At 42.6% G+C, this 15,710-nt stretch overlaps 1 protein-coding gene across 1 annotated transcript in view; it reads right to left on the bottom strand.

The window, feature by feature from the left end:
• The window catches only part of PRDM2 (PR/SET domain 2), a 67,330-nt gene that overhangs the window by 39,355 nt on the left and 12,265 nt on the right, over positions 1-15,710 (bottom strand). The window contains exons 3-4 of the mRNA XM_055001674.1: positions 3,737-3,854; positions 1,589-1,692 (exon numbers count right to left, since the gene is read on the bottom strand). Coding sequence (XP_054857649.1) covers positions 1,589-1,692; positions 3,737-3,854 — 222 coding nt within the window. The remainder of the gene's footprint in view (positions 1-1,588; positions 1,693-3,736; positions 3,855-15,710) is intronic.

Genomic DNA, 15,710 nt, shown 5'->3' with positions numbered 1-15,710 from the left:
GATTCTCTAATTCCCTGTCATTGTCACTGAAAATGATGCCCTTGAGCAAGCGGCCATTGAGCATTGAAAGTGACATGTGATTGTGTTTGATTTTTTTACTCTTGGTAACTCCCAGGAGGAAGGGGATGACAGAAACAGGATTCTCTCGCTAGCAAACCCGTTGCAGTTACTATTGATTTGTGAACTATATATGTATCAATTGTTAACTACGATGTACTGAAGGCTTATTGCTGAGACTTGAACTTGGATTATATTGTATTCGGCTACTGCATGTAGCTCATGAAATTACTGTTTGAAATTTATGTGATTTAGGAAGCTGTGGTTCCTTTGCACTATGAAAAAGGAATTTATAAGCACTATCGCACTTTGAATTTTTGAAAATGTATGCTGCTGCTAGCTGCCTTAGATCTTATACCTTCAAAAATTGATTCCTATTGGAAAGATATTACTTCAGACCTGATATTTTCTATAAATTGAGGTGTGTTCATGATATAAAGGAAATCTGTTGACTGTGTTACATTGTGCCTTTAAATTGTTATAGTAAGAAGGTCACGGTTTATTCTTTTGTATTGGATGGCTGAAAATGCAGAGGCGTTCAAACTGGCAAGAGGGCATCCGCTTGTGAGTTTTCTGCTCACTTTCCTTTATCAGCTGCCATTTCCCCTGCATTTTCCAGTTTATCTTTCACCCATGGAGATCTACAAAACTGAATTATTGAGGAGGGCTTTCTTACACAGGAGAAAAGGGCTGTGCTGTAAGGAAAGGGTTCAGAGAGATGCGTTGGTACAGGGATAGGGTCTGTAGACTACGCTACTGTATACTGTCTGTTGTAAATATGCCCCTACTGGATAGTTCCAAATTTAATATGTCATATCAATATGCTTATGCTGTGCTTCAGCTTCATTTTTTCAGCACTGTATCAGATTTCTGCTTGTTTTCAAATTTCTGCTACTTTTACCCTATCGTATTGTTTATTGAATGTCCCAACAGTTGAGTGTCTTTGCTTTTTCTATTTCATCCGCCTTGAGTCTCACTGAGAAAGGCGGACTATAAAAAACACAAACAAAAAAATAAATTGGCATTACACTGATAAGAAACTGAAAACTGCAGTATCGGTGCGCTGATCAGGCCTGCAAAAATCTAAAAGGTTTGTAGGAAGTTTGAGGATTGCAGACAGCTCTTAAAAATACCTCTTGCTTCTTTTTATGCCTCCGCAAAGCTTGCTCCGTAATTGGCACAAGCGAAGTGTTATCTGAACCACTGCTGATCTGTGTTTCAAGGCCACACAGCCAATACACTGACAGCTAATTACAGTATTATCACAAGAGCTTTGCTGTTCCAAAACTAGCACACAGCCTTGGTCTGAAGCTCCGAAAGAAGCAGGGCATTTTCAATAACAAACGTTAATGATAATGTGTTTTCATGTTGCTTTGAGGGTTTTATGCATTTATGTATATGTTTTGCAGTTATTGACAGCTGCTCTAGGAGCACTTTAACAGCCAGGAAGCAGCAGAAAACGTTACCGTAAGAACAAAAGCTTTCCCACATGTAACTTTCTTGCTGGATATACTCTTTCATCAGTTCTTACCTCCCACATGTATACATTGCTCTTAACTTGAGATCTTTTCTTCTTGTCACCAACAAAGGGTCCAAACTTTCTGCCTTTGAAAATTGGTTTTGTTGCCCAGACACCTGTAGGTCAAACCAGAAACTCCAATTAGCCTCTTCAACTCAGGCACTTTTCACAGTTCCAGGACTTCGCAGAGGTGAGTGCAGATGGTTTATGGGGCTGCCAGAAATGACTGCATTATATGAATAGTCCACCTTCCCTTTCATCAGGGTATTCAAGTCAGTGTACACGGCATGCCCCAAGAGGTTTCCCATTCTAGAACCAGTTCTAGGTTGAACACAGAATTGCTCAGCTTCAGCAAGGAAGCTGCATGCTGTTCAAGCCCATGTCTTGGGACTCACACCACACTGTTGCCTTTTTCTGGCTAAACGTAACTTAATTAAGGAGGGACAGGAGAAAGACTGAAAGTTATTCTTCTGCAAGAAGGAAGTGAGAACAAAAGCAATCCCTTGGAACCAACAGTTTGAAATTAAAAGACTTTCGGCTAAACATTAGGAAGAACTTCCTGATAGTTAGAGCAATCCCTTAGTGGAACAGGCTTCCTCGGGAAGTGGTGGGCTCTCCTTCTTTGGAGGTCTTTAAGCAGAGGCTAGATGGCCATCTGACAGCAATACTGGTTCTGTGAACCTGGGCAGATCATGAGAGGGAGGGCAGGAAGGGTTACATCAGTGCTTAGTTCTCGTGGCCTTTTCTTATATTCCCAGGGTGAAGCCGATTGCCACTTTGGAACCAGGAAGCAATTTTCCTAAGGCCAGTTTGGCTAGGGATCCTGATGGTGGCATGGAGTAGGGGGTCACTGGTGTGTGTGTGGGGGGGGGGGGGAAGGTAGTTGTGAATTTCCTACACTGTGCAGGGGGTTGGACTAGATGACCCCGGAGGTCCCTTCCAACTCTATGATTCTAATTAGCTTCCTTTTTTTTAAATTACTGGGAAGCAACATTTCTAAGAGGAAAACGTAGATTTGTTGAGCATTTTAATCAGAAGATGCCACAAACTATAAATATAATGCAGCTCCTTAAGCGGAACACTCAGTAAAAGCTATCCAAGCAAGACAGAGAGATGCTACTGAAGAGTGGAATTGCCTCAACCTGCTTGAACACATGAAGCTGCCTTCTTCTGAATCAGACTATCGGTCCATCAAGGTCAGCATTGTCTACTAAGGACTGACAGTAGCTCTCCAAGATCTCATGAAGAGGTCTTCCACATCACCTACTACCTATCTCTTTAACTGGAAATGCCAAGGATTGAACCTGGGACCTTCCGCATGTCAAGGAGATACTCTACCACTGTGCCACAGTCCCTCCCCTCTGAAAACATGGGACTGAAAGATCCAGAGCTCACTTTCTGGTTCACTCTGAAAACAAACCTCTTCCATCATGTCCCATCTGGGTGTCCAAGGGTAACTTGCTACTGCCTTCCATCCGTTCGAGGTGGCTGGTCTCCTGGAATACTCTCCCCACCGCCAGGACTTTTTAAAGATGTAAGTTGTTTGGGTTCCAGGAATGAGTTTGAAAGTTTCAGAGTTACACATATTTGTGTGTGTGTTTCTCTTTAAATGAAATGCAGAATTGGTTTCAGCATAGCTTTCCAACTTCCCGACACGGGTGGCTTGCCAAGAGCACCGCACGCTAACGAGTAACTCTGTGCCTCGTTCACCTGCTCAAATGTCAGGGAAATGTTCTGTTGCATAAACCATCGCAATCCAGACTTTTATTCCGACTTTGCAAAAGTCAGCTGAGCTAAACAGGGCTTATTCTCGTCAGTTCTACTGGATCTAAATCAAGGGTAGACAACAGTCGGCCTGAATCAGATGCTAGACACCTAAAACATTTCAAAAGATGCCCATTCAACTTTTCCTCAAAGCTTTCAGAGGAAAAAGCTTCTACAGCTCTCTCTTAGGATGAGGAACCACTTCCCAATTTATCTGGGTCTGTTTTCTTGCAGTTCTTGTTCATTAATTCTTGCCTTAAGAAACATAATCAAAGTTTCCCCTCTTTTCTTCTGAATCTAAAGAGCCATCAACGTATTTCTTTTGTTCACCAGCCTCAATTCCATCAGGTCAACATTAACTTCTTCTCTTAACCATCTGCTTCTACGCATGCTTACCAAGCCGTGCCTTGTCAACAGCAGAGGGAAGAAGTTTCACTTCCTCAGGAAGTCCTTTCAGCACCTGTTCAGGTACATCAGCCAATGTCTCAACTGATACTGCAGGCTCTGATGGGATCTACAGACAAGCAAACGACAAACAAACGAAGAATTAAAGACAACAGATCATGAGCCTGTGACAGATTGCAGTGATCCACGAACACTGCAAAATAACACAACAGCAAGCTTCAATCAATGGCATTTCAAGCTCACAAAACACTTGTTGTTAATAAACACTTCTGAATTTGAAGCGGGTCTGGAATTATACGTAGTTATATGAAAAAAAACCCCCTCACAATATTCAGTTTACTTGGGGAATTTGTTTCAAACATACGTTATGATGGCCACTATGACAAGGGGCTTTAATCCTATCACTGTTAACAGAAAGTTGGTCCCTATGTGGATTATGTGTTCTTCACACCAAGACCATCCACAGACTTGGAAGAGGTCTCTCTACCTAGTTGGGAGATTCCTCAGGTATGGGGAAAAATAAGAATTTGTACAATAAGGAAAGAGTAAAGAAAAAACACTGAAAACATGCAATGTTTGAAGCCCTTGGGAACTTAAGAGAGATTTTCAAATGGTTCACCCTCCCTGAGATTCTTAATGTGCTCCCAGTTTGTCCTAGTTGAGTTTTGTCTGTCAATGGCTATTGGACATTATAAACAAAACAGCAGCTTCCATTTTCAAAAGGCAAACGTGGACAAGAGGGAAAAGATATCCCCACTGTTTAGCCATCTAACCCCATTATGCTGTGTTCGCTTTTCAGTTCCTGTCTTCTTTCCTAAAAAGGAGCCTGTGACAAAGGGATTATGAAGGGTCCTCATCAAAGTTTTATTCTAAGATGTCCATAGCATCACAGCATCTGTAGCAGTCATACATAGTCTGCTCCCCCTTTATTACTTTTTATTCCCTAGGACACAGCCCTGCTCTTTCACTATAAGCATTTCGACTTCAAGCTCCTTGGATAGGAATCCATCATTTGCTTATGTTATCCCGTAAAGTCCAACATAATACATATATATATATATGTGTGTGTGTGTGTACATATACACACAGATTATATATATACATACATAGATACCTATATAGTTTAGATATCTATATACATATACATATAGATAGATAAGTATACATAGAGACAGAGAGAGATAGTGATATAGACAGAGCATGATGGTCTATAAATAAATGATAAAACTACAGCTTTGCTTTGAAAAAGGAGTGATGCAGCAGGAAAAAACCTTGCGCTACGATTGCTGTGGAGAAAGCTGCTCTCCCTTCTCAGCCCCCATGTGAATTCATGCAAGGAGCTGAAAGAGGTCCAGCACAGCCTTTGCTTAGGCACCAGGTGAATGCAAGGACTGGACGCACCGCAGGGGAACGTGCCATCCCTGGCACAACATCCCAGTAGAAACACAGTGGCTGATTCAAGCAAAGCTGCACATTCAAGTCGTCATATTATCACTGCAAAGCATACTTGAATGTAGGTATATACAGACTGGCCTTCAGATAAGAGGAGCGCTACCCTGGTTAACACGGCACCATCCCAAAAGCAAGTCAGACCCCTCTTAAAGAGAAACACAAGAGGAATTAAAAGGAAAATAATGCAGCGGTGGGTTTGCTTTCCACGGACTTTCCTGCGATGCTGTGAAACCACTTGCATAGTTCCATTCTGTGACACGGACAATGAGAATCTGAACGGCACATTCTGGAGAGAATCCTGATGGGGGCAGAAATCAGAAAGCATCCTAACTGAACCCCACACGAAGCAAGGGGCAACAATGCATTTTCTAATTGAACCCCAGAACCACCACTTTTCAAATTAGCAACGTATTGCCAGTTTAATTACGTCCCAAGGAAAGCTATTTTCCAACTGGATGAACACCGAGACAGTTTCACAATAGCTCTCTTCTAGATTACTATGCTAAAACCGCAACAGTTACGATAAGGAAGGTGGCCAAGGAATGAAGTGTAGACTGCAAGGACTCTTGGGAGTTCTGCCCATGCAAGTTTAACAGGCCAGGCCACCCACAGTCACGACTGGGACCCAGTGATGTGACTTTTCCAGCTAGAGCTAGTTTGGTGTAGTGGTTAAGAGTGACAGGACTCTAATCTGGAGAACCGGGTTTGATTCCCCATTCCTCTGCTTGAAGCCAGCCGGGTGACCTTGGGTCAGTCACAGTTCTCTCAGAGCTCTCTCAGCCCCGCCCACCTCACAGAGAGATTGTCTTGAGGATAATAACAATACATTTTCTAAACTGCTCTGAGTGTGGCATTAAGTTGTCCTGAAGTGCGGTATACAAATCAAACGTTGTTGTTATTATCGTTATTAATTCTGAACTGGAAATGTTTTTGATGACATAAATCAATTTTGATCTATATTCAGAAAGCAGCGTTTTTTTAAAGTACACCGTTCAGCTAATTTATCACAATATACAAGTCCCTCCCTCCTCAATAGCCGAATATTATCACTATCATCATGAATTATTCTAACTTTTAACAAAGTAGGTCAGATTTCTATCAATGCAAATAATTCAAAGAGCACTTCTTTTTGCGCTGTATGCTGGAACGCACAAAGGCCAGCCTACGGTTCCGAAATTTAAAAAAGAAATTTAAACTCAAACAAAGTGAAATAACAGTGACAATTAGAAAAAAAAATCAAAAGTCAATATTCAAGGTAGCTGTGCCAACTATGCAGCAAGCCAGTTCTGATCATTTCTGAGGATACTTGCAGTTATAGGAGGCAGGGGGCTACTCTCCTGGCTAGAGGATTCGTAACTATCATTCAATACCTAACAAATAATGACATACAGGAATTAAAAAAGGAAAGCTGCCACTTGCAGAATGGCTACGAGCTAAACTACAAGAGACGAATTACACGAGGATGCTCCTGTGAAGGGAGTCACAATGTTAGCCAGGAAGCCGAGTTTTAAAAGACAGATCAGAAGGTTTTGTCAATGTAAGCTTTGAAGATGGCTCCTCAGAAGATTTATTTCCTCTTCACTTCCTGAAGGCTCTGTCAGTTTCACCTCCCCTTCTAGGAGGCAAAGAGGAAATAAACAAACCCTCTGAGGAGCAATCTTTGCTGCTCTGTAGAGAGGGGAAATTGACAGAGCCTTTCAATCAGTCTTTTAAAACTTGGCTTCCCGGGTAACATTGCGACTCCCTTCTCGGGAGTGGCCTCGTGTAATTCGTCTCTTGTAGTTTAGTGCTACAATCTAGTCACAGGCTATTAATTGACAAGCGTGGGAGCCCTAGAAACTGGTCATGCAAGCCAGCTTCAATTTATGGTCTGTAATTCCACTTTGGAGGGGAGGCATTAACCATAGCCTGCTGGTTTGGATCTGACAGTAAGCTAACAGATGTGCTAAATTGGGAGTCACTAATTAATTCTGAGTGTGCAGGGAAGGGAGGAGAAAAAGACCACAGCCCTTAATCACATAGCGTCACTTCAGGGTCTGATGTCACATTTCAAGCAACACAGATTCCCAGGAGTGAAGAGAGGCCCAAAGCCACTAAGACCACTCCTTTAGCTCAAGCAGTTCCATGCTCTCCTCCACAGTGACCCTCAAATACACACACCCACATTATCTAGATGACCGTATGGCCGCAGGAAGCCATTGGTTGCACATCAGTTGGCTTGCACAACACTCCAGTGAGTTAAGCAAGTGACGTAAGGAACACACTACATAGCAAACACAACCAAAGGACGAAACCTCAGATACCCAGGCTGGTCACTGGCTGACCTCCCAATACCTTCCAGGGACAGTGACCAATGTAAGAACCTTTCGAAAACTACACAGCACTTCAACATGTTGTGCTAGACTCCAATGAGAACAAATGTCCCAAGAAAAACAAATTAATCTCTGGACTGTTTGCTTCTATAAACAATTTAAATTGCCTTAATGGTCTATGATCAAGGCATTTAAAGGACTGCACATGTCTCTCTCCAGAAATGTAGGCTGAGGTCCATCTCCAGTTACCACCCCCCTTCTTTGTGTACCTTGGGAGGCAAAGAGGGCACCTAACAAACACGGGGCCTTTTGACTGGTGGCTCCTCATTTACAGAACTCCCTCCCCTCAACAACCCGCCAGGCACCTGATCATTGTCACGAGTGCAGTTTTTATTTTAATTCATGCAGATATTTGATTGTTTTGATTGCTTTGATTCTTCTCCCTCCCCTCGCTTCTCCGTGCCATGGCTTCATATTTTTATCTTCATTGGCTGATAGTGGTTTCATCATTCTTGGTTTGAACATGCTGCTATTTCATTGTATTTTTATTCCATCCTTTCTCCAAGGAACTCAGGGAAGCATACCCAGTTATCCCCTCTCCTCGCAACAGTTCTGTCAGTCTCAGAGACAGTGAGTTGGATCCAGACTTAAGTTTTCCAGTAGCAGAATGAAGCTTTCCTGTCTCCCATGGTAGCCCACTGATCTCTAAATAAATTACAAAGTACGTGGGTACAGATACTGAACTCTTAAAAATTTAATAGAAAAGAGCAAGAGTCCAGTAGCACCTATGAGACTAACAAAATTTGTGGTAGGGTATGAGCTTTCATGAGCCACAGCTCACTTCTTCACATGCCATCTGGTATCTGAAGAAGTGAGCTGTGACTCACAAAAGCACCTACCCTACCACAAATTTTGTTAGTCTCATAGGTGCTACTGGACTCTTGCTCTTTTCTACTGCTACAGACAGGCTAATATGTCTACCCATCTTTAATGATTTAATAATCCATATAAACAGCTTGGTGTGAAATAACATACAATATATCTGTAGTCCAAACCATCAAAATACACAGGTTTTCCTCCTCAAAAATAACATAAAATACAAAAATTACACATATTTCTTCTATTGGGAGAGAACCTTAAGGCAGTATCTTTAAAGCAGTAACAAATCCAGTTCACAATTCTTCTTTCAATAGGAACAAATCCAGTTCAGACGGGTTGCCAGCTCCATTCCCGTTTCGAGTCGATCTTCATCAGGTTTCCTCTTATCTTACAATTCCAAGTGCATCAATAACATTCTTAAATATTAAATTTTTCAAAACAGGAGATTGTCTGTCCTTGGATTTGTTATTGTCATTGAGTTGTCACTGTCACTGTATGTTATTTCACAACAAGTCGTTTATATGGATTATTAAATTGTTGTTAATTGCACAGTATTTTTTACCCTACAGCCTCGTACTTTGTACTTTATTTATAGGTCTTATTGTGGCTGGGCTACTATCCTTATCACTGGCCCACTGATTGCCACAAAATGTTGTTCCTGAGGAATGGCATGGGAGTGTGTGTGCAGAGGGAATGGGGAGCCAGTAAAAAACTTCCAATTTAATTTGGATCCAAACGAGTGACTGATCCAACATCGGCAAGGGTAAAGGGGGGTTGAACCTGGATCTTCCCAATCCTAGTCAGTTGTTCTTGTCACTAAATATATTTAACTTTACCTCTTTTTTTTTCAGGAGGATTTTTTTATATTGTTGTTGGTGGCCTCCCCGAGAGCCTGACAGCTAACGGTGGCAAAGAATACCCTTGAATATGTAAATGTCTTGTCATTCAAAGCATTATCACCGTGACCATGTCCCTGAAGATGTTTCAGAAACATGCCTCAGCAAAATTAGTTTCTCAAAGTATTTTTAAGGAACGTTAGTAGTAGCTGAATGGCAAGGGATGGAGTTAAGAAGATAGTGAACGTTAGGACAGTTTGAGGGCAGCTAAATTCCCTACTCCACCCTCCTTGCCCCAAGATCTATCACAAGACAACATGCAACGTCTTCCACACAGTCTTAAAGACACCTGAAATGTAGCAGATTAAAACACTGACATTTCAATCATTACAGTTTTTAAAAAGCTCCCCAAAGACATCCCCTCTCCTCCCCGCAAAAAAATTCCGGCTACAATTAAGCATAAAAAAAGTAATAGAAATCACTCTCAGCAGTCTAATTTTAATAAACTTACAGTCTTACTTTATAAAATTCTTTTGCTGGAGTTTTCCCCCCCTTTATGGGGGAATGCATTAAAATTATCTAAAACTAAATCCAATTCAAGATCTGTATTTCTTAACATTACAGATAAATTGCACCATATTTAAGAAGCTATTCCCAGACCTCCTTCAAGAATGTTGTGGAATAAGATGCTGAGTCGTAAGCCCCCTTTTCATAATTTGGGAGAAGATAATAGCTGAGTTCTAAGCTGGCAGTTAAAAGCAAAGAGAAGGCAGGACACTTGAAAGATGCGTCAGGCATCAAAGACAGTTTGTATACAGACCTGGCAATACCACTTGTCAACAAAGGCACTGCAAGAAGAAAAAAGAAGAAAAAACAAAACACAAAACAATAGAGTTGATTCTGAAGGAAATGCTTGATTTTGGAGAAGCTTCTATATTTTGTTTTACGTCCAGTAGACCCTGAATACACTAAAGCCCCAAATATGGATGAAAAATACCGAGATTGTTTTTTTAAATTAAAGTGTTTCTGAAAGCAACCTATGTAGCAATGTACTAAGAGGTCCTGTGGTGGTGGTGGTAGGTTGCTTTTGCTGTCATCTGGTTGTTGGTGCAGCCCCTAAATGTCACAGTTGGAAGAAGCAGGGACAAGTGTCCTGACCTGACACTGGTTGAGATCCTCTGATGCTAGAGAAGAACAAAGCAGAAAGAGGGGACCAAGAAAGGAGAAGCAGCAGCAGCAGGAGTGACTGGCATAGGCAAGGAAAAGACAGCAAAGCAATGCAAGAAGGAAGTATAGGACAGGAGGACAGGAAGCAGGAATGGTCCAGGAAAGCACCAGAGGGAGGAGTCAACACGTGGTTCACATGTGCAGGAGAATGAAGTGGTAGAATGGACTGTACCACTTCAGAATGCAGGCGGTGGATTTCTTCTTTAAAATATTTCTTTGCACACATCCTTATCCATGCAAGGAGAAAACTAGCACAGCTAATCCTGCTCCGTCTTTTTGCCTGCTGTGCTGGCTCTCTGTCTGCAAGGAGCTTTTAAACGTAGGGGAGCATCCAATTCCCCCCAATGGGCTTCTGCTTTGTTCTAACACCTCAGGTCCCTGCCAGATCCTTGCCACTTCTCTCTCCTGTATATCTGAATTAGGCCCCAAATCAGGAGACAGGAGACACAGAGCTAAAGAGCAGCCATGGTATGAAACCGTATGTTGATTTGAGATAACCAGCCAAAAATCAATGCCTACACACCTCTAGGTTTTAATTTTTTTTAAGGGGGTGTTACAGGAAAAAACACACACGTCCCAGGAACTCAGCACTAACTTCCTTTCTCTGTTTTATTTGGTACATAAATATAATCTTACAAAAAAGCTGTAAGCAAAAAACTCCCAGTGCTGGGAGTGAGTATGGAGGGAAGGCAGACCACAGTCCAACACTGGCTAATTTCTTGCAAACTACCTAATGCCACTAGTTGCTAGGATCCTTGCAAGGGAAAAGTGCAGACAGCCGCAAATCCAGCAGCTGATACAGCCACTGGCATTGCTATGGACAGCTCTGACCATGCATTATTTTTGCTTTGGCTAGGAGAGACCACACTTAGCTGGCTGGACAGACTCCTGGGACAAGCGACTATTCCTGCCCTGCTAGGCTCAATTCCACTTTAGAGGTATCAGGTAGAGGAATGAGGACTCGTGCCCCTGTCCCTAACGTGGCTTTGGGAGGTGGGGAGTAGACAAATTCAAGGAGGAGAAGTCTAGCAATAGCTAGTTGTCCTAACAGCCCCCAAACCAAGTCTCTGTGATCAAAGGGGGTAGATACTGAGGACAAATAAAACAGGAAGGCTATTGTTAATATGTTTATGGCAAAGCTTCTTTGCCCAGTGTGAGGATGAAACACCGAACTGGATGCGGTGTGATCCAAGCAGGCACTTCTTCGTTCCTTCAATTTATAAAGCGAGAGTGCACAGCACGATCATCACAAAGGTCTCTTAGCACAGAGGCCTTAATCACAAACATGCTATGTGCTTTGCTTTGACAATTTAACATATCTCAAGAGCATCACTAAGAAGTCAACCTTTGTGGACCTGGGGTCGGCCGACTCCTAGCCTGGATGAGTGTTGGCAAGATAAACTAGTTGGCGCTATAACCTGCAAAGAAATGACACACTGCATGGGTCCTGTTCCTTAGGGCCCTCAGATATACTACGGCATATTTTTAAAGAATTATATTTCCCTTTTCTTCGCAAGCCATTGTATGGAAGATGGCAGTAAAGTCTGCACTCAGTTAATAACAGCTGAGAGGGTCAGGAAAACAGGGCATGCTTTGGACATTTATGTCCTTTGCAAAAATGTTAAAAAAAATGAATAACAGGCAACAGTCTGGGACAGATTTTGTGATCATTAAGAACAGCAGGGAGGGGTTGAGAAGAGAGGAAAGAAAGGACAAAGGGTACAACTTCCTGCTGCTATCTCCCCCCCCTCCCATCCCCTCATGTCTCTACCTGCCTTTGCTGTTTTTCCTACTGGTTAATTTACAAAGCATCCAAACTTACACCTTGGATGAGGCTCCGGCATGGCCATCGTTTTTATTTTATGCACGTGCCAGTTGCTCTTCAACTGAAGAACGCTCTTAACAGTGATTTACAAAGTGGAAGAATGTATCAACGCAACCCTACTTAACAGCCGCTGGTGGTACAGGTTGCTCTTACACAGAAAGAGAGGCCATATCCTCGTGGCTTCTTTGGAAGCTGGTAGTACCTAAAATGTGCTAGCTGAGACATTGAGAGCAGAAGGTGAGATTCCCCAGGAAAGAGCAGAAAGGATGCCGGGAGGATTCTGCAGCACCCTGCACTAAGAGCCTTTGACGGGTACATGCGCAGGAGGAAGGGAATGCACAGCCTGCAAAGAATTATTTTAAATCAAAATGCACGAAGTTGCATGGGGGCATCAGCAGCAGTCATTTGCAGGCCACATCAGACAATCATGCAGCACTTGCACAAACACATTCCAGACAGCAAATACAACAACAACAGCAAAATCTCTTTGGGGCAAGAACTTTTGGTTTTGTTTTTTTTACAAAGGTATCTCAACAAATTATTAAGATGTGGAATTCGCTGTCAGAGGATGTAGCGATGGCCACAGGCACAGGCAGCTTTAAAAGGAGATCGGACAGAGGCATGGAGGAGAGGTCTATCAGTGGCTACTAGCAATGGTGACTAAAGGGAACCTCCGCATTCAGAGGCAGTCAACCTCTGAACACGAGTGCCAGAAGGTACTGTCAGGGGAATGCCTTGACTTCTATGCCCTGTTGTAGGCCCTACATAGCAACTAGTTTGTCACTGTGTGAGACAGGATGCTGGACTAGATGTGTCACTTGTCTGATCCCACAGAGTTCTTCTTATGTTCTTATATATAAAAGGTGGCAGCTGGAATACTGCAAAAATGCAACAGTGCCATAATCAAAGTGGCAATAATACTAATACTAGAATTCTACTAATACTACCAATGAAGTGGACGGTCAACAGGTTTGAGATAGACAAAAGGAAATACTTCTTTGCTCAATGAGTAATTAAACTGCAGAATTCACTACCAGTAGATGTAGGTGGGAGCCACCAGGTGGGAGCCTTTTCGGTCCTGGCTCCCACCTGGTGGAACGCTCTGTCTGCTGAAATCAGGGCCCGGCAGGACCTACTATCCTTCCGCCGGGCCTGCAAGACAGAGTTGTTCCACCAGGCATATGGCTGAGGCTGGGCCTCCGCCGGCCTGAAAAAAGGGGTGTATAAAATCTTAACCCTCCCTGTGAAGGCTGTCCACTATCCTGTTTTAAATATGTTGTTTTTAATGTACATGGATTTTTAATTGTATTTTTAATATGTTGTTATCCGCCCTGAGCCTACTTGCGGGGAGGGCGGAATAGAAATCTGAAATAAATAAATAAAATAGCAAATGCCACAAGCACGCATGACTTTAAAAGGTGGTTACACAGATTCATGAAGGATAGGTCCATCTATGGCTATGAGCCATGGTGACTAAAGGGAACCTCCATGTTCAGAGGCAGTCAACCTCTGAATACCACTGGCAGGAGGCAACATCAGGGGAAGGCCTTGGTCTGTCTGCCCGGCTTATTGGCCCTGCAGAACAGTCAATGTAAAATAGGATGCTGGACTAAAGGGACAACTGCTCTTGCTCTTATCCCACAGGGCTGCTCTTATATTCTTAAGTGCAGTCAGAAAGAAATACCTATAGACTGATCAAGCAGGAAACAAAGTGTAGACTGGATAAAAAAGCTTGGCTATGATACATAACTCAAGTCCCTTTCCAAAAAGGGATTGACTCCTCTTGAAGAAATAGGGATGTTTTAGAATTAGAAGTACATATTTACCCTTTGTTGAGGGGCCTTTTCAAGTGTGTACAGAAAAATTAACCTGTTGTCACTCCCAAAAAAACTGGTGCAGTGGAAAAAGTGGTTTTATTCCAATAAGCTGCCCATACTTGTTTCCAATATATCCAATTATTCCAATACTAGCAACAAACCCCATTGCGTGAAAAGATGCAATGGGCTCTAGCAAACAGTTGGGAGGGGTGCACCATGCCGGGCCTCCCTGCCGCTGCCACAGCCTCCAATGGGACGCGCTGCCTCGCTGGGCCTTCCTGTCGCGGCCTCCAGAGGCAATGTTTCCGATGACTCAGTTTTTATCCTGGTGCACCTGCACAGGAGCACCTGGATAAAAACTGAGTTGTCACCAACACGGCTTGCCTTTTATATAATAGGATAGTGTCCCTGTGTGAGCGTGACAGACTCAGAGAAATGGCTGCTGTAGAAAGCACCTGATATGACTATATAGCCCCTACTGCAAAAGCATCAGCAAAACACATAGGGGCAGTATATTGGAATAAAACTACTTTTTCCACTGCACCACTGTCTTTTTGTTTCTTGCTTTGTTCTTGAGGGGGCCCTCTTCTCCATCAGCTCCTCAAAAGACATCCCTACCCAAACCTCAACTGCAAGTAAATTTAGAATAAACTGCAGCTGAAATTTTATGCATAATTACTTTGGAAGTAAACTTCCACTGCAATCAGTGCTAATTACTTCCAAGTAAACATATCATAAAACTGGGCTTTGATTGAAAGAACATCCTCGCAAACATTGAAGAGTTTAAGACAAGAGAAACAATTGCTCAGCCATGGGTTTGGTTGAGGCATATCAAGGTCTGTTTTTCATAAGGGAGCTGAAATGGCAAAATAGTAAAACAAAGACTTCCTACAGGTTGCTTTTTATCAATGGCCTGTGGGGTCACAAGGCATGGTGGGAGGCACACAATGTGGCAACCTTGCTAAAGCTAAGCAGGGCTTCAGCACCCATGCTAAAGCTAAGCAGGGCTTCAGCAACTCTGCTAAAGCTAAGCAGGGCTCCGGCAACCCTGCTAAAGCAAAACCAGCAAAGCAGATTTTCGGCAACCCTGCTAAAGCAAAGCAGGTCTTCATCTCATCAGCACCCTGAATAGGGACCTGCTGGGAATCCCATGTAAGCAGACTTCATCTCCATAAAGAAAGATGCAGAATGTTTGAATCTGTCATGGTTGGGTAGGATTGCAGCAGTTAAGATGAATGTGCTACCAAGAGTAATGTTTTTGCTACAGACAATACCAATCATCAGAGACTCTAAACAATTTGAAAAATGGCAGAGGAAAATATCAGATTTTGTTTGGGCAGGCAAGAAGCCTCGAGTGAAAGTAAAAGTTCTACAAGATGCAAAGGAAAGAGGCGGAATGCAACTGCCCAACCTGAGACTTTATCATGATGCAATCTGCCTAGTTTGGTTAAAAGAGTGGATGACGTTAAAGAATAAGAAATTATTAGCCCTAGAGGGATATAAAAAATTTTTTGGATGGCATGCATACCTATGGCACGACAAAGTAAAGGTCAACTCGATGTTCCTACATCATTTTGTAAGGAGAAGTTTATATACAATCTGGAAGAAGTACAGAAT

Source organism: Eublepharis macularius, chromosome 17, assembly GCF_028583425.1.
Source record: "Eublepharis macularius isolate TG4126 chromosome 17, MPM_Emac_v1.0, whole genome shotgun sequence".
In the NCBI taxonomy this organism is placed as follows: domain Eukaryota; kingdom Metazoa; phylum Chordata; class Lepidosauria; order Squamata; family Eublepharidae; genus Eublepharis; species Eublepharis macularius.
The sequence above is the reverse complement of the archived record's forward strand: the minus strand, read 5'-3'. Positions and strand labels throughout refer to the sequence as shown.